We start from the raw sequence: 24691 nt of genomic DNA on the forward strand, positions 1-24691 counted from the left end.
AGGGTTACAGGCCTGTCCTGCCAGGTCCAATATGGCGCCCACGTTAACGTATCGCCGCAACGGGCTGAAGCGTCCGATGCAGCGTCTATGTCTATGTATATGTTTCTATGGTAGATTTCATGACCCGCTGAGCGCACCGACCCAGTAGGCCCGCCCCTACTCCTCCTCTGTTTGGCTGTACCCTTCCAGGCGTTCCAGGCGTCTGCTAAACGCTAACATTTGCCTAGCTATAATGCTAGCCAGCGCAATGAACTAGAAAGGCCTAAATATTGGCAGTACTACGAAAATTGATGGTGAATCAAAGTTAATTTAATAATGAAATAGCATACGAAAATTGGGAAAAAAAACGTACCGCTGTTGGTTCCTAGTGGCCAAACGGCGGAACTACAACTTCCATGTCCGTCACGTGATGCCATTGGGACGATTTTTAATAGTTTTTTTTTTCTACAAAAGAACCTACATATTGCTACTGATGGACAATACACACCAAGTCAAAGTTGTGACAAGCATTATTGTGTGATTAGTTGAAAAATCACACAAAATACCAGTTTTACAGTTTTATTTTTCCACAATTTATTTTTGAAATTGGCAAGTTTCTGAGAAATAAAAAGGCAGCTAGCCATGAATAGCAAATTATATATATAACAGGCAGCATTTAAATTTTTTGTAGAACTTGAACTTGTCATTTTTTAAGTCACTGAGAATTGAGAAATACTAAACACTTTTTAGTATAATGTGTTTATTTGCAAGTTTAGCATGAATAAATGTTACCTTTTGCCTTTGTGTTTACATTCTTTGATGTACCTTTTTTCAAATATGAAAACTCCATAATCGTAAACACACTTTATTCTGCTTTCATGACATCATTTACCACAGCGCCTTTATTAGTGCACAGCGGACTGGAGTAGATCCTGAAATTAGCACCGCTATGTACTGAATCAAGAATCGATTTTGAATCGAGAATCAATTTTGAATCAAATCGTGACCCCAAGAATCGAAATGGAATCATGAAATACTGAAAGATTCACCCCCATATTGTACTGCATACTGCTGACTAAATGAACGATTACATTTGCAGATTGTAAACACTGAAGTATACTCAAGCAAGATGTATCACATGACTGACGGCCGGTCTCAAGGCACCCCGCCAGCAGCTCCGTCAAATCTCCAAAAATGTACGCAAAACAATAAATATTTGTGTTTTTCTACAGGACTCCAGGCTGAAGAAAATCACAACTCAACAGGTAAATAAAAAAGGAGAAATAAAGAAATAAAGTCAAGTCTCAGTTTAATCTTTTCTTAAATTCACTTCTTTTACTGATGACTCTCTTGTTTCTGTTCAGAGTCCGTCAGGTTGGTGGGAGGAGACAGTCGCTGTGCAGGAACACTGGAGGTGAAACATCATGTAGACTGGAAACCAGTGGGTGACTTTTACTCTGACTGGAACCTGAAGGAAGCAGCTGCTGCCTGCAAAGAGTTGGACTGTGGCTCTGCTGTTTCTGTAGGATGGAGAAAGGAGTCACCAGACAGATCTGTGTGGATGATCAGGTCTGACTGTGTTCAGTCTGGATCTGCTCTGAGGGAGTGTGTAACACCAGATTTCTCTTCCTCCATCCTGGATCTCACCTGCTCAGGTAAGCCAATCAGTGACATCATCAGTGACATCATCAGTGACATCATATAACAGTAATGTACCCACAATGACACACACATGCACCAGCTAGAATCACAGCAGACTGTCTCCAGCAGCCATGATGGAGTCTGTTGATCTGCTGTCTCAGTAAATCAGGTGCTGATTATGTTACCCACACACTGAATGATGAGACAGGTGTTTCTCATCCAGGTGCCAGGTACATTTATTAAGCTGTAAACATAGTAAAAAGAACAGTCAAGGATGAACGCCGGCTTTGTTCTCTACTGCTTTCCTGACTGTTATGCTACTAATGCGCTGACTTCCGGCTACAGAAGAATAAGAGCGCCAGTCGCTGACATATCAAAGCCATTACCGCCACCTACTGGTCAATACAAAATGTTGTCATAGAATTACTTGACACTAAAGCAGGTGGGTTTACTGTCCTTTGTACTGTCTTTTAAGTGACACCAAGCGCTTTAAAAATAATAATGGTAATAATAATAATAATTACAAAAATAACCATGGCGGGGGTACCAAAATAATGACATACAGGTTTCTGGGCACAATCCTTAACCCTAAAATGTCCAGGGTGCCACACCTGCACCAAGATATATATCTGTATATATGAAACATACATGTCTGCTGCTTCAGGAGTCCCCTGGGCCGACCAGCAACCAGCCTGACTCCTTCTTCAGCTTGACAGCTTTCTTAGCCACTGGTTTCAACCAGCTGGTTCTTTGGTTTCCACCATAACAGGCACCAGTGACCTACTGGCCACAACTTTGAGCAGCTCAGCTCAGCCGGGGGCTGGTCAGTATCTCATCACCCAAGTGGTGTCTGTAAAAAAAGCCATGCCTCTGCGCATGCCTCCTCCTACTAACTCCTGTTCTTGAGCATGCGCTGTACATGTGCCACCAGTGTGAATGTCTCCTCCCCCAATCACCTGTGCCCGATGATGCGCTGGGCATGTGCCGACAGTGTGCCTGCACTGAACAGGCTCCCCAATACAGCACTGAGAGTGAAACACAATTGAAGAGAGGACGGCTGGACTTTGGACATTTCTTTCTGTGTTAAAATAAGCACACAAACTATTATTCTGTTTGCTTTATCTGCTGAGATAAACAGCCGTAACCATACACGTGGACTCCGCATCTTATTCATCTACAATCACACCTGAGCATGAAATATTGTCCTGACCCGACACCCTGAAGTGTTTGCTGCCACACCTACTAATTTATAAGAACACACACATTCTCTCACACAGTGTCCTTCACCCTGGGAGACTCTTTAAAAGAAGAGAGTCCAGCCCCTATCCTTTTTAGATTTTAGGGATCGTTTTCTGAACAGATTTTTATTCTGGGTTACAGATCTTCTCAGAAAAATAAGAAAGAATGAAAACATCTCTGTGTGGAGAGCAAAGATTGTGGAGCAGCTGAGCAGAAGGAACAGAATAGAGAAATGTGCAGATGATGATGTTGTGTTATTGTTTGAAAACACATTAAAAATGTTCAACAATGGATAACAATTGTTAGAGTGTATTAAATGTAAATGTGATGGTAAAACTGCTGCAGTCTGTGGTGTTATAAAGATGTGTTCTGTTGTTAATGATGAACTCATGTTGGAACTGTTCTGAGTCCAGTTGGAATCACTGAATTGTTGTTTCATGACATCTTTTTATTTTGTGTCTGGTGTCTTTTATCTCTCTCTATTTTATCTTCTATCATCTCTCCAGACTCTGTCAGGCTGGTGAATGGGACTAGTCTGTGCTCAGGCAGACTGGAGGTGAAGTCTAACCACTCTAACCAGTGGTGGTCCTCAGTGTGTGAAGCTGACTTTGACCAGCAGGATGCAGAGGTGGTCTGTAGGGAGCTTGGCTGTGGGGCTCCTTCAGTCCTCCAGGGGGTGACTTATGGAGAAGTGGAGGATCCAATGTGGACCAAAGAGTTCCAGTGTGGAGGAAATGAGTCTGCTCTCCTGGACTGTAGAAGCTCCTGCTCAGATAGAAACACCTGCTCACCTGGCAAAGCTGTTGGACTCACCTGCTCAGGTAGAAGAGGAGCTGCAGCTCTGATCTGGTTCATTTCTGTTCTAATGAAACTCACTTTATTCTTTTACTGATGATTCTCTTGTTTCTGTTCAGAGCCTGTCAGGTTGGTGGGAGGAGACCGTCGCTGTGCAGGAACACTGGAGGTGAAACATCAGGGAGACTGGAGACCAGTGGATGCCTTTTATTGGACCCTGAAAGAAGCAGCTTTTGCTTGTAAAGACCTGGACTGTGGCTCTGCTGTTTCTGTAGAAGAGAGAAAGGAGTCCCCAGAAAGATCTGTGTGGAGGATCAGGTCTGGCTGTGTTTGGTCTGGATTTGCTCTGAGGGAGTGTGTAACATCAGGCTCCTCTTCCTCCATCCTGGATCTCACCTGCTCAGGTAAGCCCATCAGTGACATCATCTGTGACATCATCTATGACAGTAATGTACCCACAATGACACACACATGCACCAGCTAGAATCGCAGCAGACTATGATCTATGACAGTAATGTTTCCAGTATGTTCCTTCCTCCGTCACAGTGACAGTCGGTGGTTTCCATTGGACTGAACTGTAAAGTTATCCAGGACAATGACATCCTAAAGTGTAGAAAAGTGTATGGCAAGCTGTTTTAACATTTAATAGCTCAGCTTGACTATACAGAATTCAATCAGGAAAGACTCGTATGAATTGAATGATGATTTATTACAAAGTGCACAAATTATTAATAGTAACAGTCTTTGGCGATTTAGACCCGATGTGAAATAATGAAGGGGAAGTGAAGCTGTAGTAGGATGTAGAAATATTCCCCCCGGGTCTAGACACTGGTGGTGGTGGTGGTGAAGACTGATGCAGATCCGATGAATGAAGTGGAGCAGGATTACTCTGATGTGATGAATCTGGAGATGATGGGGTGGTGGAGGGTCGCGTCCGTTAGTGCTGAATGCTGACACTGAAAACTCATAGAGGAGATGGTTTTTAAACTTTTGACAGCAGCATGTTATTGGTTGAGGGAGATATGGCAAGCTCTGATTGGTCACTGAAAAGAGAGACGCCCATAATCAGCTGACATATTAATAGCCCATGAGAGAGAGAGAACCAGAATGAATGAGAATGAATGAGCTTGCACCCCCAGTCTTCCTGTCTGAATTTACGCTTAAGCTTCATTTAACATTAGAGATATCTACAACTACATTTTGACTAGTCATAATTACATTGTGACTAGTCAAAACAACAGTTAGAGATGTCTGTAATTCAGTTCTGTCTATCCTAAATAACAGTTACAGATATCTCAAACCTCATTATGACTAGTAAGAATTGTTGTGCATGATGTTGCTCATCAAGGTTCAGGCTCACGATATCGGCCCAACAAAGCATCTGAACAGTGTCAGCAGAAGCTTTTGCTAACTTGGATAGTTCGGTAAAGTGTGACAGATATTCACAGATTCAAACTTACTACCGCTCTATATGCAAATAAACACGTAGTAAACACACGGCTAAAACAGCAGCCGTTGTGACGTAATATTACATGAATGTTAGTAGTAATATCCTACATAATTGTGAATTGTGGTACATTGTATTAACATCAAAATAAAAGGTTAATGTACCGGTGGTCCCCGGGGACCTCCACGCTGCCAGCACCGCTGCTAAATTTCGGACGGGTGTCAGCTCCTTGCAAAGCAGCGGAACAAAAACACCGACACATCTCCGACAGTATGATAATAATGCACTTTGCGTGCCTAGTCTGATAGTCTGTAGATATGTAGCCTATAAACAAGATCTATTTTAATAAAATACAGTTGTACTGACAGGATACAGTAGAGCACATAGGCTGTTTCCATGCTGACAAGCGCCCGAGTCTGCCTGTTTATTCACCTGAGGAGTGCAGTGATCCCGCGGATCCCAGCGGGACATCAGATGAGTAAGCGGTCCTTAATGTGGCCCAGGACACATTCGCGTACACACTGCTAAAAGAATGTGGCCATATGTGGCCCAGACCACCTCTGAATGTGGTCTGAAAGATCCGATCTCAATGCGTCCTCAATGCGTCTTGAGTGTGTTCACACCTGTACTTAGAGCTGTCCACTTGTGATCCGATCACTGAGGACGCATGTTAATACCAGGTCTGAACAGGGCCTATGTGCAGCCGGCTGTGAGACGAGTGGTCAGGGACCGCTGTGGATCAGATAGTTAGAAAATGACTTGAAATAGAAAGAGCTCATCATCAAGGAGTCTGTGGCCAACAAGAGCTTTGTTCACTAGAGAGTTGTGGATGAAATTTACAGCTTATTGTAGATTTATTGTCTCCAGACACACTTTATAAACCCATACGACTGCAGTGCAGCGCCATAGCATGTTTGAATAGCTTCACCTCCCCCCCCCCCCCTTCTGACAAAATGACAGATATCTATAACGTCATTTCACCTCGTCAAAAATTCTAGATATCTGTAATTACATTTGGACTAACTAACTTCAGTTAGAGAAATCTACAACGTCATTCTGACTAGTCAACATTTAATTTTAGATATCTAAAAAGGACAATGTAGATATCTACAATTGAGATGAATTAAAGATATCTTGAACTGGAATTGTGACTAGTCATAATTAAATTGTAGATATCTGAAACTGGAATTACGACAAGTCATAATTCAGTTGTGGATATCTGTAATGACAAACCCCATACACATGAATGGCAAAGTAGTTTGAATCGTACTAGTCAAAATGTAATTGCAGATATCTAGAATTAGAGTTATGACTAGGCAAAACAACGTTGCAGACATCTCTAATGAATCTCCTGTCTAGCTGTTAAATGTTAAAACAGCTTGCCATAGAAGTGGGCTTGTTTCTGAAAACTTCAAACTCTCCACAGACTGCTGAGCTTCACCTGACAGGACACACCTGTCTGTCTGTAGGCCTTTCCCATTTCCCAGTTTGTACATCCTCGATTCCTTTCCTCGCCTCCTCTCCTCGCGTCTCAGTCCCACCCACAAGAGATGTGAGCTGAAGAGGAAGAGATGCGAGGAGAGAGGAGAGAGGAGTTGAGGCAACAGGAATTTAACAAAATGAGACATCCTCGCCTCGGAGCCGTCATTTTAAAGGTCACATATTATGCTCATTTCCAGGTTCATAGATGTATTTTAATGTTGCACTAGAACATGTTTACATGCTGCAATGTTCAAAAAACCCTTTATTCTTCTCATACTGCAGCCTGAGTCTGCCTGCCTCAGAGCCTAATTCAGCCTCTGTCTGAAAACCACTGATTCACAGCCTGTCTCCTCCCACTCTGCTCTGATTGGTCAGCGTTTTCTGTCAATCAAACTTCCTCAACAACACAGCGTCACTATCTCCCCCTCCCTCCCGGAGAAGCTCTGGAGAGAGAGACGAGTGGAGGGAGAGGCAGCTAGAATAGAGCTTATAAACCACTTTAAAGTTTATAAACCAGAAACTTCACCCAGCGCACGTTACCGGAGGAATCTGATCAGAAATCGGCGACACATGATGAACATCTGCGGTCCAGATTCCAGGTTTTCCTGACGGTTTCTCTCAGGTAAATAATACTATTTATAGCTCTGTTAGTTAACTCAGTGTTTACCTTATGCATCAACTCTGTAAACCGTAAACATACACTCTGTTTTACGTCTGTCTTTACAGATCCATCTGTGAGAAATGACCGACAGAATCATCCCAGAGGAGAGCAGACAGCTGTGGGCAGATGGGAGATACAGAGCTAACCCGTTAGCATGTAGCTACATGCTAACGGGTTAGCTACATGCTACCGCTATGACACGGTGTGTAAACACAGCGACCATCAGGGTGGAAAATAGAAGATGTGAAACAGTAGTCAGTTCATTATTTCTGCTAAAAGATAAACGTATGGAAGATCAGAGTAATGGTATATTATTTACAGTAGTAGCTGTCTCTGTGTTACCATGACTACAGACCACCGGAGCTTAGCTTACCATAGTTTACCAGAGCTGAAGACTTTCTCCTGTACCATGTTAACATAACTGCAGGTGAGATGATTACAAATGCTGTGAATAATTAATATTGTCATCTGTCAACTCAAATAAAGTTTGACTGTGAAACAGAAATGTGTTGTGTTGCTTACAAGTCACTATTTACTACCTGTACTCTGCTACATGCATGACATCAAATATATATAATATATAAATATCATCTGTTTAAACAGTGTAATTACATAAAGCCTTTGTGAAAGAACATGTTATATTTAGATGATGGGAGTACATGAAGCCTGTTCTGCTGGTTCTTGCAGACTTTGCTCAAGTTAGGTTGAGGAGGAGAGACAGTGACGCGCTGTGGGGCGGGGTCAGCTACTGAAGGTTCTCTCTGGTTCGACCAGGAAACCCTTACATGGCTTGCATTTCTCTAATGACGTCAGAAGAGAAGGAAAAAAAGCGAATTTTTTTTCTGCACCCATTTCCGGACAAACGGAGGAGGAGAAAAAGAGAGAGGATGGTCTTTTATGATACTATGGTGACCTGTAGACACACTGGGGACAGATATTGATGTTTAAAAGACATGGAAAAGTGCATTTTGCATAATAGGTGACCTTTAAAGCCACATCAATTAAATATGACGTGTGGCACATTGTCACGCCTCTTTGATACGTCACAGGTGTCTCTGTTCACACTTCTATTTCATTAATTTACGTGTTATTTTAACTAAATTCACAAATCCAAATTCTTCATGACCATGTCAGACAATATATTTCCTCTATATCTGAATGTACAAACAAAAAAGCTGTTAAAACATATAAACCACTGTAAGCTTTACAAGATATTATATAACTTTGATTTGTTTAATCTTTTTCATTACAACCTTTAGTCCCCATGGCGTGTTTGTAATTGTAGACTCGAGTTGTATACACAAGTGTTTTAAACTTGATAACTGCCTCAATAAAGTTGTTAAAAAACAAAAAACACGGGTGCCAAGAAGACTTACGCAAAGTATACACACAGATGTATCGTCACTATTAGCTCCTTCGGCAAGCCTCCTCGCTCCTCCAGATGCAGTTTAGGAATTGGGATGTCCTTCAAGATGGAGCGCTGGGATTGATTTCAGGATCACAAGCCGGAGCATCGAGGATCGAGGATCGAGGAGACGAGGAGACGAGGAGGCACAAAATCAGGTCCATTTTGTTGAACGGAGGATCAACAAAACATAGAAAAACGTTTAAACGGAAACGGTTGTGCATTGAACACTCTGTTGTGCTACGCAAATGCACTGCCTTTATAGTATGACAGGGTTTCTGCACGTCGCTGCTGATTGGGTAACACCTCTGACACACCTACCATTTAGAAGAAACACGCCGTTCAACCTGGAAACCGTAGCAAACCAGAGCACACTGTTTTCAGACTGAACGTGCCCCAGCTCTCAGCCAATCATCTCTCTGTGTTTACAGACCTGCTGCTTCAGCCCAACATCTCTGGGTCCTCCTCCGTGGACGGGGTCTCCGAGGCCCAGCAGCAGGGGTTTCACGTGTTCAGGGGCTCCACCTTCACCATCAGCTGCTCCACCCAGCCACAGTACCCAGGAGGCTCCTTCCAGCTCACCTTCACCTCCTCCACCTCAGCACTCAACTACACCAAGCCAGCTGTCAATCACTCCGCCCACTTCCTGTTTCCTGCTGCAGAGCCCGCCCACCAAGGAAGCTACAGCTGTGTTTATCACGTCTATGTTTTTTCTCATGACTTCTTCTCTGAGAGCCGTCTGATCTCTCTCACTGTCACAGGTAAGCTGACTGTCTCATTTCATAAGAACTTTACTTTTGAAGAAGTGATTTTAGATTTCAGGTCACTACAGTTTGTGTTTAATGGGAGATGTTGGTCTCATGATGGGATGTGATGTGATGATTGTCCATGTGTTTGATCAGATCTAAGGCCTTTTATCATCAGAGCGGTCGTCCTGCCGCTGATTCTGCTGTTGGCGAACATTGGCCTTTACTTCTACTATAAGGTACTGACACACGTCTGTTGTTCAGACCACTGACTGACATGAAGCACTCAGTCTGTGTTTATTGAAGTGAAGAGAGAGGAGTGATGCAGTAAGTCACATCTGTGTGTTGTCATGTGTCTCCAGGCCACCAGAGGGCAGAAGCCGGGCAGACGGGAGAACACTGAGCCGGTTTATTATAACCTGGGTGTTCCTGCAGCTGAAGGAGGGCCGACTGAAGAGGAAGGAGCTCAGGGAGCAGAGTAGCACCTCCAAGGAGCTCATCTCACATCCAGATGGATTTATAACACACAACCCACCAACAGCTCATTTTATATGAATGTTCCCTTTAAACAAGAAGGCTGGATTTATTCTATTACATTATATACTATATTTGTCTTACTCTCAACATGAAAACCAACAATGTGTTAGTCTTTTCATACTTTCTGACTTCCTGTCAGAACGTATGTAGCCCATTGGTTCCTACTGAAGATGTAAATCTCTAAAAACACCTCACAAACATAATGTGTCATTGAAAACTAGACTTGAAAGCAGGTATACCGGAGTCCAAGCAGCCGGCGCAATTTGAAACCAAAGACACCGACAAATTGACTTAATTTTGTAATTAAGGAATTTTCTTATTTCATAAGAATTTGACTTAATTTTATTTAATTAGAGTTTTGCTTAATTTTGTACATAAGGAGTTTACTTAATTTTGCACTCAAAGAATGTACTTAATTTCTATGAGTTTTACTTACTTTTGTATTTAAGGAATTTACCAAATTTTGTACTTTAGAAATTTTCTTAATGTTGTAGATAACAAATTAACACAAATTTATAATTGAAGATTTTACTTTTACTACTTTTTTTCTAATGAAGGATTTTGCTTATTTAATAAGAATTGCACTTAATGTTGTAATCAAGGATTTCTCAAATTTTCATAATTGAGTAATGTACTTATTTTTTAAGAATTTTACTTAATTTTGTAATTAAGGAATTTTCTTATTACATAACATTTTTACTTAATTTTATTTTAGTGGAATTTGGCTCATTTTTGTACATAAGGAGTTTACTTAATTTTGCACTTAAAAAATTTACTTAATTTCTATGAATTTGACTTACTTTTGTATTTAGAGGGACTGTTTGTAACTTTTTACACGTATAAATCTACCGGGTCGGGATCCCATAGCAGAGTTCCTGCTCCTCTGCCTGCTTGCCTTCACTCACACACCGCGCGCGTTCTCGCTGTTTCGCTGTTTCGCTCCACCTCTAGACGTGCATGCGCGCTCACTCCACACTGCAGAAGAGTTAGTTTAGTTCTGAGAATATCTAGTGAATGTACAGTGGACATTTTTGCAGAAATAACTGCTGCAGCTCCTCCAGACCAACAGAGGTTTCCCGTGTCTTGTGAAGTGACGGGGCTCCGCAACGAGTTACGTTATCGTCTCCGACCAAAACTCGACCAGGTGCAGGTGTCTCCCTGCGGGCGCAGTCGGGAGGCAATAACGTTTCTCTTCCTGCTTCAGCCCCGGAGGCTGAAGCAGCGGGGCTGAAGCAGGAAAAGCCAACACTAGGATCAGCAGTGATTCATGGAGAGACCTTCGTCTGGTCAGCTAACATTACTGCCATTGTCTTTTATCTAGAACAAACTGACAATAAATGTATTCTAATAAAACATGTCCATGCTATCATTGTGAATGTTCTGTCCATCCCCAGCTGGAGTGGACAGCATATCGGAATCGCCGCTGTATGTTTGAATTGTTTTACTTTGAAAGTGGACGCAAAAGTATTTCGGTGTTTATTGTGGCTGGGGAAGTGAACGGTTGTGATGACCATGTACTGCCCTCAAATGGTCACAGAAGGGAATTACAACATTAGGTTTAAAGGGGAGCTACGCCCATTTTCAAAATTCATACATGTTATTCCTATGGTCTAAGAAAGTCCAAAAAATATTAGTTAACATGAACAACTGTCTCCCAAATCTAAAAAACTAGAGTGCTAAAACTTGTGATGTCACAGGGGTATAAAGTGTGGAGCTGCTCCATAGACAATGAATTGGGAGAGATGTTCTAGATCAGGGGTTCTCAACCTTTTGCAACTGAAGGCCTACTTGTGATTGTCAAAACATTTCCGAGGACCACCTTCCCAAATAAATGAGTAAAAAACCTAACATTTTTATACAACAAATAATAAACTGGTCTGTAGATATGTGTTATGCCACTGTCAGCTGTAATGACCAAAATACATATTCTGCTTACCCTCAGTGAGACACTTGGGCTTGCCTCTGGGAAATAATGAGATCAAGTCGTGGTGGGATGGGTGAGAGGCTGACACGCAGAGTAGCATTCAAAGTTGCTTTCAGTTTGTTCCTTGCCTTTGATTTTGTGACAGTCACAATGGAAAACCCTGACTCGCATAAATAGGTGGTGGTGAAAGGCAACAGAAATTTGATTGCCCGTTTTGACAGAGAGGGATATTGACTGGCAGCCAGTATCCAGAATGAAGCAAGGTCAACTTGTGTGAGCTGAAGTTTCAGGCTGCTGTCTGCTGATAGTTCCATCAGTTCATTTTCCAACACAGTGGAGAGAGCTATGTCTTCTGAAGCAGGATCCACAGAGAAAGGGTCCAAAATCCAAAGGTTTCCATCTCGTGCATCTTCTGGGAAGTAGTCTGTAAACTTTCCTGACAACTGAGTCAAATGCTGGGTTATAACACTGGATATGTTGACATGAGGAGTGGCTTCCAAAGTTTCACTTAGGAGTGAAAACACATCAAATCGTCCCTCCTTGACTCTTCTGTTCCACAGAATACGTTTTTTCTTGAAGCCCTCAATTTTGTCTGAAAACAAAAACCCTGTGCTGTTTCTGCCATGCATTGATATATTGAGCTGATTTAACTGGTCAAATATATCTGATAAGTAGGCCAGTGTTGCACAAAAATTACCATCAGTGTAATGCTCAGTAAGAGGGGAGTGCTGCTCTTCCAGAAATGTGTGCACTTCTTCTCTCAGTTCAAAAAGGCGATTAAGCACACGTCCCCTTGAAAGCCACCTTACTTCACCGTGGTACAACAGCTGCAAATGATCTGCATCAAGTCTTTCACACAAAGCAGCAAAACACCTTGAGTTGAGTGCATTTTTCTTAATATAGTTAACAGTTTTCACAGCCACGTTCATGACTTCATGCAGTTCTGGTGACATCTGCTTTGTAGCTAGACTTTCCCGATGTAAGAAACAGTGCGTCCACTTGGCGTCTGGCGCCCTCTCCTGGATCTGTTTTACAACACCACGATGTCTTCCCGTTATTGATGCAGCGCCGTCTGTGCAAACACCTGTACAGTATTTCCAATCAAGACCTTTTTCGGTGAAGTAATCATCAAGGCAGCGCATTACATTATCTGCCGTTGTTCTTGTTGGAAGCTCCTTGCAAAACAATAGATCCTCGTGAAGATTACTGTCCTTGCAGTATCTTACAAAAACTAACAATAAAGCGGCATTGCTAACGTCAGTCGACTCGTCCAGCTGTATGGCAAAGTATGGGCTTGCCTTTATTCCTTCCACAAGTTGGCATTCGATGTCATCACTCATGTTAATAATTCTTCTGCTCACGGTGTCATTGGAGAGTGGTATTGACTGAATTTTGGTTGCAGCGGCTTCCCCCAGTAACTCTCGGCACATATCCACAGCGCTTGGCAAAATAAGCTCCTCTGCAATCGTAAAGGGTTTCTTGCTACGAGCTACACGAGCAGCAACCATGTAGCTAGCTTTCAAAGTGGCTTTTGACTGAGTTGTTAATGTTGTGATGACTTTCTGTTGTGCCTGAAGCCCGTCCCTTTTCCTTAGGAAATATTCTTTTGGCTTCTCGACACATCCTGGGTGCTTTGTGTTTAAGTGTCTCTGGAGCTTCGATGGTTTTAGCGCCTCATTTGACAAGATTTCTCCACATTCAACACATTGTGCCTTGGGCTCAGCATCACTGCCTGCCATTACGAATCCAAATTTAATGTATTCAGGGTCATATTTCCTCACCACACGCTTCGGAGCTTTTACTGGCGCAGGGTTGTCTCCCACATCACTTTTTCGCTTTAAAAACCGATCCATTTTGTCTCACTGCATCCGAGAACGTTAGCTAGCTAACAGTGGCAAACACGTTTGTCTCTACCTGATGATGTTTGGTGTTTTACACAAGGCCTATTGAAGGAGGTTGGGTCACACTTAATCAACGCGCCTTCGAGGTACCGCACATGCGCAGTAATATCTGCTCTGCACTCGCTGAAATTGAGCCGATCGCAACCCACGACCGCAGCTCCAGTTACACTGCGCATGTGTTATACCCAATACAAGACCCGTGTCCGCCCGTGTCTCAGCCTCCTTCAATAGGCTTTGGTTTTACGGCAGCTGGCATCTTACCTCCTTTAGGTTTTACCTGTTCACTTTGCTAAATAATAATACAAAAATAATCTAGTACCACTGCCTCCGCGGCCCACTAGATGGCGCTCTGAGGCCCACCGGTGGGCCGCGGCCCACTGGTTGAGAATGGTTGTTCTAGATGACACTGAGAGCATCCAGGGGGATGTTCTGAGTATATGGGAACATTTTCTGTTTCATAACTACAAACACTACAATAGAATAAAGCTCTTTGGGTATAAAAAAGAAAATTAACACAAAATCAGTCTCTCATTTATTGTCTATGGAGCAACTCCACACTTTATACACCATGACATCACAAATTTGATAGATTGTTTCTGGCTTTGAGAGAGAGTAGCTCATGTTCACTGATATTGATTGAACTTTACTGGGCCATGGAAATAACATATTGGAAATCTTTATTTAGGTGGTAATGATAGTCATGGAGGTTCTTATTTTCAGGCAGGTATGTAGGTAGGTAAGTAGGTAAGTAGGTAGGTAAGTAGGTAGGCAGGTAGACAGGTAGGTAGGTAGGTAGGTAGGTAGGTAGGTAGGTAGGTAGGTAGGTAGGTAGGTAGGTAGGTAGACAGACAGCTAGGTAGGTAGGTAGACAGGTAGGTAGGTAGGCAGGTAGGTAGGTAAGCAGGCAGGTTATTTCATCTCAGGCAGGCACAGAACGTATGTGCTAACTGGCCGTCGGCTGTAGTCTTTGCGGTGTGTTTAAGTGTAACTTGTCGGCCAAAACAAAGGTGACGTGAGGCGACGCAACAAGCGGCATTCGTCCCCGTTAGTTCACAGTGAAAGGGTGACTCTGTTGGGCAGGTTACTATGTGGATAGCTATGTTCACACTACAAGACTTCCGATATCATCGGATATCTATACTGCAAAACTTGCAGTCTTGACATACAGTGAGTTCCAACTGTGACCCCAGAGGCCTGTACTACGAAGCAGGATTTGGCGTTAGCGAGGTAACTTCAGGGTTAACTCAGGGTTTTCCGTCCTACGAAGCTGGTTCACTTCTTACCGGGGTAGATCCCCATGGTAACTGATGCTGAACGGCTAACCTGCTCTGGAGCAGGTTATGTTCCAGATAAGCGATCAACTCATAAGAAAGCACCTCCTACTGACCAATCACAGCCCAGTGCGGTGATTGTATTTTAATATTATACACATATGAAGCAGTTTAAGTCATAATCAGACTAAAAACAACACAGTTTAAACTGACAAATGCAGGAAGGACAGCTGGCTGTATGTTGTGGTTGTTTACCGCTTTGAATTATGTTTTCATACTTATTCTTTAACTTCCTCTTGAGTCCGTTTCACACCGCCGGAGACGAGGACGCAGCTGAAAGAAGGTTCAAATAGTCATACACGCCGTGCTGTTAGCACTGGGCATGATTAGGTATAATCCAGTCATCTGTTAAACTTTAAAAGCTATTTATATCTAGATGACTATATCTTACTTTTGAGTGTTACGTTAAATTATTAAGTCTGTTAATTTACACATTCACACATCTGGAGTTTTTTCTTTTGCCAGCTGTTCTTCCTGCATTTGGCAGCTTCAACTGTGTTACTTTTAGTCTGGATTATGTGTTTAACTTCTTCGTATTTGTCTAATATAGTTTACTCTTTGTAAAATGTGTTTAGCGTGATCTCGGTTGTTAGGGTTAGTGAAGCCAGATAACGAGAAGATACCCTGGTTATGTTGAACTGGCTTCGTAGTGCAGGCCTCTGTTCTGTGAGGATGAAGATGGAGCTGTGTGTCGATTCTGTGAGTTTTCTCTCCAGAGTCAAAATGTTTTTTTTCCATAGAACAAGCAGTCATTGACCTGGAGGACCAGCTGAAGTCTCCACAGGACAAGAGGAACAAATACAAACAGGTGGAGAAAACGTGCGAGGAAATGGTTAAACACTCCATGAAGTCCTTTTTTTTATATTTTCTTCCACTGAGTCCGCCACTGGATTTGTCATAATCCTGTCATATATGATGGTAATATGTACAGAACATTAAACTGTTAAACATCTTCTCTGCTTTCCTGAATATATTTTATATATATTTGTTGGGATTGTGTCTTGTATTATTTTCATGTTTTGTCTGGGCTCCGTTTCAGTCTAAACCTGAACTCTGAGTTCACTAATCCTGAGTTGTCGGTTCCAGAACAGCTGATCTGAGTCAGATCAATCAACTCTGAGTAGGTTAAAGCTGAACATAAAAAGCCATCATCAATAGAGCTCTGATACCACGATTCACCATGGTAACAGGTAAAGAAAAGGCACAACCTCCATTTGAATCCAGTCATCATAAAGATGTTAACGCCGACTGTGCATATTTATCTATAAAACAAAAGTCAGAGCAGTGAAAAGTGTCAGTAATATAATAAAGTTGTATCAGTGTTGTCCATTGGTTCATCTTTTACCAGACTAACGTTTCCTTAATGGATGATGAAATGGTGAATCTGACTGTGTATTGGACTGTAGCCTACATTACATTTAATCTGACGGAGACAAAACACAGGGGACAGCAACTGAAGACGAAAAATCTAAAACATATATAGATCAAGATGTAGATGCATGATTGTAAGCTCAAAATCTGATACAGTAATAATGTGTTTGGCGATTTAAAAGATAAAATACAGTAGATTTTAATCATCTATTTGGATCTTGGCTCAACAGCATTCAGTGGCTTAATTTCAATTTCTTCAACACATGTAGTAAATTTAGACACAGTCACTGAAATGCTGTTAAAACACGTTCAGATTATATGCATCCGATTTAAATAAAAAACTCCCTTTCTAACTCCATTATGCAGCTGCACCACCATCCTGCTCACTCAGAAATATTAACACATAATCTACAAGATTATAGGAATTATGTTCCATCAGTGCGACCAATCACATCATGAGTGATAGAGATCATCATTCACTGATCGGACGTGTCCACGCTTCATACCAATCTTTACTATTTAAACTGAGATTATGTGCAATAAACATTTTAGTGGAACTGCTGTAACAAACTGACAGCAGCTCAGTCAGTCAGTGTTATAAAAAAGGACATTCAGAGATTTGATTCTGAGCTGAGGGTGATTTCATGCTGTGTTGAATGTGAGGGCAAACACCGCTCTTCAGAGAAATGACTGACAGCGCATGAAGGGTTAACTTCAGATAGTCCACTGTTTCAAATATATAAACAAAACAAACAACAAAAAACAAACTTACATACGAGCCTCATAGACACAAGTTCAATATCAGTATCTTTAATTCAACTTCTCGATTCAAACGTAATCTCAGAATCATGAGAGAGATTCTTTCATTGGCTCTAAACTAAAACCACTAAAACAAGAACCAATCACAAACGTTACTTCATACAAAATATTCAGTCGCTCTATTTGGAGGTGAAAAGCAAACTCTGTCCTCCTCCGTTCATTCTTTAGTTTCAAATGATTCATATTTTTTACCGTCACATGATGACACATTTCTTTATAACAGACCGTTGCTATGTATAACAAACCGTTGCTATGTATAACAGACCGTTGCTATGTATAACAGACCGTTGCTATGTATAAGATACTAAGATAATTAAAAAAAAGGAGGATTATCAGTGTTCCAGTGACGAGGCTGCAGCTGATTTTATAGATAAAGTTGAAGGTGACTGTCCTGTTGCTCATGCTGTACACTGGATTCTTTCTAATTTACTTTCAATAAATCAATTGAGGACAAGTAATAGAGATAGTAACGTGAGGACATGTGGATCCTCACATTAAAAAGAAGCTGTTTTGTGGGGTCTCCCCGGCCGTTGGGTCATCTTCCTCTTTCAGTATCCAGCACCGTCTTTGTCTTTAAACGTAGACATGCTTCATCGTGGGTGTTTTAGACACTTTAGGACGTATAGATCAACTGTAAGTCCTTTTTTTCAAGCGGTTTGAGCGATGCGTCCAATAAAGTTTATTTTTTTGTTGTCTGATTTCTGTCTCTGAGGATGTTCTTCAAACTACCCTGTGGTGGAGAGACACAATACGTTTAGATGAGGAATGAAAAAGAGCAGAGTAGCTTTGTGTTGTGGCTCAATTGTAAAGCTGTGTTCACACCAAGAGCGAAGTCGGACCAACGACTTCCTTTCCTCCATCAACCATGGAAGAAATAACCACAGTTGCTGCTTTGTACATGTTGTGGAAGTCCCAGATATGTCAGAAAACTAAACGCCGTCGTTTCTGGGTTCATAACATCACCCTGTGGCGAGCTGTATTCACATACAGGCGTAACAGGCGCATAACAGGCGTTTTCCCGGTGGGCCAACGTCCTTTTGGGCCTACATATGTCTTTTTTTTTCTTTTTCTTTTTTGGGCCCATAAAACAGGTAAATCGGCCCATTTCTTTTCCTTAATTGACACTGGGCTGGTACAATCGCTCTGTGCCGGGCGGCCACAGTGAGGAGGAGAGGGAGAGAGATGAGAGAGTTTGCAGTAAGCATTATGGGCTGCCTGGCTCAACATGTCATGAGAGATGAGCAGTGCTTGAAGTGGACCGGTAAGTAGCAGTACGCAGTATTTTACTCATTTTACTCCTTATGGCGTACCGTGACTTTTTCATGCGTACCGGAGCTTCTCACAAGCTGCCGGATCTTCTCTGGGAGATTCATAACGGCGAAGAGCCAGCAGTTTTGCGCCACGTGGGTTCCTGTAGTGAACGGAAGCGCCGCACTATTAATCTTCACACAAGCTGAAGCCTGGCTGTTCACATCAGAAGAACATCTCTCTGCTTCTTCTGATCCTCTGCTGTTTACTATCCATCTCTCTCTCTGTGTCTGTCTGTGTGTCTGTCTGTGTCTCTGTCTGCTTATGTGTGTCTGCCAGGGTTGGGGCCAAAGTGGGGGCCAGGGCTGGACTGGCCCCCCATCAGAGTCTGAATGTGATAGGTCCGATAAGACTGTCAAATGTACGTTTTTTAACCTGTTTCTGGCACTGTACAGCATGTATAATCCTAAAAAAGGGACAGCAGGGGCAAAAAAAATTAATTATAACTGATGAATATTAGTCACATCCCATCCATATAGCCTATTTTATTTTTGTCGTTATGTCTGCGTTTTTCCTTTTTCTTTGTTTTCTAAACGCAAGTACTGACAAATATGGTGTGCCAGGTGGCCCAGGAGGGACATGACTTGAGTCCATTGTGGGACCTATATAACGTGCTATGAAGCGTTATTATGTTTGATTGTCTGTACATAAGGCCTGTGTTGTGTCTGAGTCTGCCTCTGTGCGCAGCTGCACATTTTGCAAACCAGGAAATACTAAAAAAAAAACAAGACTGAAAATCACAAGCACCCTATAAGAAAAAAAAAACACCCACAACCAACAGGAATAAATAATTCCTGTCAAATCTAATAAAGGCTTAACTGTGAGCTAGATAAAAAACTTTTTTTTAAAAAAACAATTCTCTGAAATTGAACACTTGGACACATGGGCCACTGTGGCCAAGCTGGTCAGCAACAGCTTTGATATATAAAACACACCAGGTGGCACAGAATGGGAAACCCTGATTTGTTTTTCTCCTTCTGATTTACCAAGTAAAAACTTGCTCCCAGCTAGATTAAGAGTCATCTCAAGGAATGCTGTTTTTCTTTTTAATCCCTTTTCCTTTTTCAGACAAAGCCACTGAAAAACCCTGGCACCATTACAATCCAACAGGTCGCGCGTAAAAGCGAAATCAGAAAAATAATCAAGTAAAACAACAATAACGAGAACATATTGCTTAGGATTGATAGCTTATTTAAGCACAAGTTTTTTTCTTTAAGCGTAAAATCCACGAGCGGTTGTCTCACAGTCCATGTGGGCGGTTTTTTTTCTGAGTCTCCAAAAAGGGGGATCTCTTGTGGGGTTTTCCTCGATTAAAAACTTCAAAATAAAGAGGAATGTAAAAAGGTGCCAGGAATTATAACTGATGAATATTAGTTTATGCTAGATATTCACACACAAAGTTTATGCCAGAGGGGCGAATTATTCAGTTTTCTTTCCTGAGATTTAAAGGTAAAATTAGAAGTTTAACATAAAATTGCTGTTGCAGTGTACTTATTATTTTGTTGTTTTAATTTGTTTTAAAGTCACCAGAATTCAAGAAACAAAGTCTCTGAAACTCAAATTTTTCTGGGAGAGGACCCCCAGATCCCCACTTTGGTTTTGAAATCCTCCCTATTTTTGAGGACTCAAGATTGGCAAGTATGCAAAACAACCACATTTGAAGGGATTTCCTAGAACAGAGCCTTCAACAAAACGTGGTACACACAGCACAAATGACCGGTGATGGGGCCGGTCTGGGCCAAAATGCCAGGGCTGATTTTTTGTCCCAGTCCAGCCCTGTTCCTCAATGATTGATTACTTGAATAACAGAATAAACAGATTCATCAACTATTAATATAACAGTTAGTTGCAGCTGTAGTTCAGTTTCCTCTGAATGACTCTCTGCTGAGGTTAACACATTTACCTGGAAATGACACTCTGACAGTATTAATCAGATAGGAACATCTCACCCTGCTCTGGTTGTCATGGTAACAGAAACCACAGTCCTATAATCTGTGATCTGTCAGCAGCTTCTTATGAAAATATCAGTTTCAAAGAAATGCAGATAAGAGGAGTGTTAATATCTGTAAAACTAAAGTCAACTTAATGATGAGTAAAGCTGCAGCTCCTCCACTACGCAGAGATCCCGTGAGGACAGCACACACAGAGCAGACAGACGGTCTACCTGGACGTCATGGATCACCTGTTGCTGCTGCTGCTGCTGTGGAGCTCAGGTAGGACTCTGCTTTAAACATGATGTGTTATTATTCACACAATTATACTGATCTTTAAATCAGAGAACAAACTGATCACACACACCAAGGCTGTATTCTAACCTACTATACTAGCAGTACAACCTCATACTATACTAGCAGTACAACCTCATACTATACTAGTAGTACAACCTCTTACTGTAATAGTAGTACAACCTCATACTATACTAGTAGTACAACCTCATACTATACTAGTAGTACAACCTCTTACTGTAATAGTAGTACAACCTCATACTATACTAGTAGTACAACCTCATACTATACTAGTAGTACAACCTCATACTATACTAGTAGTACAACCTCATACTATACTAGTAGTACAACCTCATACTATATTAGCAGTACAACCTCATACTATACTAGTAGTACGTACTGATTTGGCCAAAATGTAGCATGTAGTATGTGAACAAAAGCAAATCTACAGTATGCCAAAAATACCCGGATGTCGTACTGAGAAGAGGAGAAAAGAGGAGAGACATGATTTCCAATAATAAATATATACATACATTTGCATAAAGCAGCATATTTGTCCACTCCCATGTTGATAAGAGTATTAAATACTTGACAAATCTCCCTTTAAGGTACATTTTGAACGGATAAAAAATATGCAATAAATTTGCAATTAATCATGATTAATTATGGACAATCATGAGATTAATTGTGATTAAATATCTTAATTGATTGACAGCCCTAATTTAAAGTGAAAAAAGGGATTTGTGGGGCCTTACGCAACTACATATTCAGCGTATAGGACGGGCTGACGCTGATCACCCCCACACACATCACATCACATCACCTCCACACTCAAAGGAAGAAAAGACAAAAAGGGAACATGGATGCTGTAAAATCGTACACATTAAAGTTATAATTAGGGCTGTCAATCAATTAAAATAGTTAATCTGGATTTATCACAAATTATTCACACGTTTTTTTATCTGTTCAAAATGTACCTTAAAGGGAGATTTGTAAACTATTTAATACTCTTATCAACATGGGAGTGGACAAATACGCTTGTTTTATACAAATATATGTATAAATGTATTATTGGAAATCAATTAACGACACAAAACAATGACATATATTGTCCATAAACCCTCACAGGTACTGCATTTAGCAAAAGAAATATGCTCAAATCATAACATATAATTAATTAATTAATTAATTAATAGTAATAATAATAATAATAATAATAATAATAATAATAATAATAATAATAAACTTTATTTATGTAGCACTTTTCGAAACAAATTTACAAAGTGATTTTCAGAAAAAGAAATCAACAAAACAGAAAAAAGAAAAAAGAAATCAGCAAAGAATAAAATACAAACAACAGAGGGATCATAAAAACAAAAACATCTGGGGATAAAATACATTTTTAGAAAGCAGAATAAAATGTCCAGAGAGGGATGATAAAAGCAACAGCATCATATTAATTATTCAAAAACACTTTCCTGTAAAAGAAAGTTTTTAGAAGGGACTTAAAAGATGGTAATGAAGTAGCGAGTCTGATTTCAATATAGGCAGAGTGTTCCATAGTCGGGGGGGCTCTAACCACAAAGGCCCGGTCACCTTTGGTCACAAGCCGAGATCTGGAAACAACCAGCAGAGCTGCGTCCGCTGATCTAAGGGAACGCCTAGGCGGGCCAATAGATCCTTGATGTAATTTGGGGTAAGGCCGTTTAATGCTTTAAAAGTGATCAGTCAAATTTTAAAATCAATTCTGAACATATAACACATCATCTATTCACACTCTGCTCACTTACATCATCGATCATCTACATCCTCCTTCCTTTCCTAAACTCTATCTCTTAACTATTTTATGTATGCGTCATTCCTTTTTTCCCCTCTCTCTCTTCTCTAAACCTCTCCCCTTACCAATACCTCATTTCCCCACACACCTCGCACAATCGTTGCTCTGGTCTCCACCATCATAACCAATGGGATTTTGTATGTTTTGTATATTTTTATAATTCATTTATTTATTTATCTTTTTCTTCTTAGTAATTTGTTTGTATGATTGTTGGTATTATTATTGTCTTGGTATAAAATGTGCTGCTATACTATACTATTATTATCATTGCTATATCATATAGATTATCAATAAATTATTATTGCATAATGGATGTCCAACTTATTAGTATATTAGATCACTATCTATATTTTCACTCCCTTCAAACAATATTAGCACGCATATATGAGTTTCTATTCTTATTCTATTTTTACTTTTCTCTTAATGATAGTAATAATGGTAATATTATTATTATTATTATTATTATTATTATTATTATTATTACATTGATTAATTGGTTGCTGTTTCAATACTTGATTAATTGGTCTATTTGGTTCTTTTCTTTCCTCTCCATTTGTCATTATTATTACGACTACCATTATTATTAATTTACTAATGAACAAATGAATTAAGTGGCTTATTTATTGATCTACTACTAATGGCACTATGACTATAGGTATTATCAATATTATTATTATTGATGCTGCTATTGCTCCAGCTATTATTGTCATTTGTATTATTATTACTGTTATTATAGCTATTATTGACATGGCTATTGTCATGGTTATGGTTACTACTATTACTATCATTATTATTATTAGTATTATACTATTATAATTATTCCCCTCAGGTATTATTTTTAACATTAATGTATTTTACTTGTTTCTTTATTAATACTACTTTTTTTTCTCTTCAACTATTATAACCTTACTTGTGTTGTTGTTGTTGTTTTTTCTCTCTTCTCTTTCTTTATTATTATATTATATTCTTTATTAATATAACAAATTACCTCTATTAGTATTATCATTATTATCATTAGTATTATTATTATTATTTTTTTAATTGTAGTATTACTGTGGTTATTCTTATTAGTATACTGTCTACTGGTTTACCACTATTATTACTACTATGTTTTCACTACATTCAGACAATATCAACATGCATATATGTATTTCTATTTTGATTTTTGACTTCTTCGTTTATTATTATTATTATTATTATTATTATTATTATTATTATTATTATTATTATTTTTAACCATTATTATTATTACTACTATTACAATGAATCAATGGGATGGTTAGATGGAGGATGGATTGGTTAATTAATTGATATATTAAGTTATTTACTGGATAATTTATTTACTTTACTTATCATTGTTATTATAATAATCACATATAAAAAAACAGCATTGCTTGCAAAAAATACATTGCACCAACAACCCTTCACTATATCCGTCTGGCATAACACCCTCCCCCTCCCTCCCCCCATCGCATCTTCACCCCATCAAGTACCACCACTCCTCCTCCCCCCTTTCTTTTTCCTCCTCTTCTTTCCCCCTTTCCTTTACTTAATCATCCACCTTCACCTTTCCCTATTTCCTGGCTGGGGCGGCCTGACGTCCGGTTTTAAATAAATACAAAAAAATAAAGAAATGAATTGGGAAGGAGGAAGGGAAAGATAAGGGAAAAACAAATAATAAAAAATCCCTCTCCCAACACAGAACAGGCTCTCTCCTGACGGGTCTGGGGCTGTTCAGAATGGGCAGAAGGGCGACAGTAGACAGTAGACACCTCTGACAGCCAGCCCTCTCTCCAGGGTCTGGGGGCAGCTTAAGGGGGGTAACCTGTCTCAGGAAACAAAAAAATACAAATGCAAATACAAATAAAGACCAATATATAAAGACAAAATATGATAACATAACATTGTCGGACCATGAGATATTATAAGCCACCCCTGCCACGACAAATACTCAACCCCCCCCACCCCCTCTCTCTCTTTCCCGCCCTTTTCTTTCTCCTCTTTAGATACAAACAAACAAACACCCTACACCCCCCCACACTG

The 24691-nt window shown here is 40.4% G+C and overlaps 1 protein-coding gene across 1 annotated transcript in view; it reads left to right on the forward strand.

Moving 5' to 3' along the window:
* LOC141783601 (scavenger receptor cysteine-rich type 1 protein M130-like) overlaps window positions 1-24691 on the forward strand; it is a 53777-nt gene that overhangs the window by 20129 nt on the left and 8957 nt on the right. The window contains exons 3-4 of the mRNA XM_074660994.1: window positions 1344-1634; window positions 3366-3680. Of these exons, the coding sequence (XP_074517095.1) occupies window positions 1344-1634; window positions 3366-3680 (606 nt within the window). The remainder of the gene's footprint in view (window positions 1-1343; window positions 1635-3365; window positions 3681-24691) is intronic.

This window comes from Sebastes fasciatus, chromosome 15, assembly GCF_043250625.1.
Source record: "Sebastes fasciatus isolate fSebFas1 chromosome 15, fSebFas1.pri, whole genome shotgun sequence".
In the NCBI taxonomy this organism is placed as follows: domain Eukaryota; kingdom Metazoa; phylum Chordata; class Actinopteri; order Perciformes; family Sebastidae; genus Sebastes; species Sebastes fasciatus.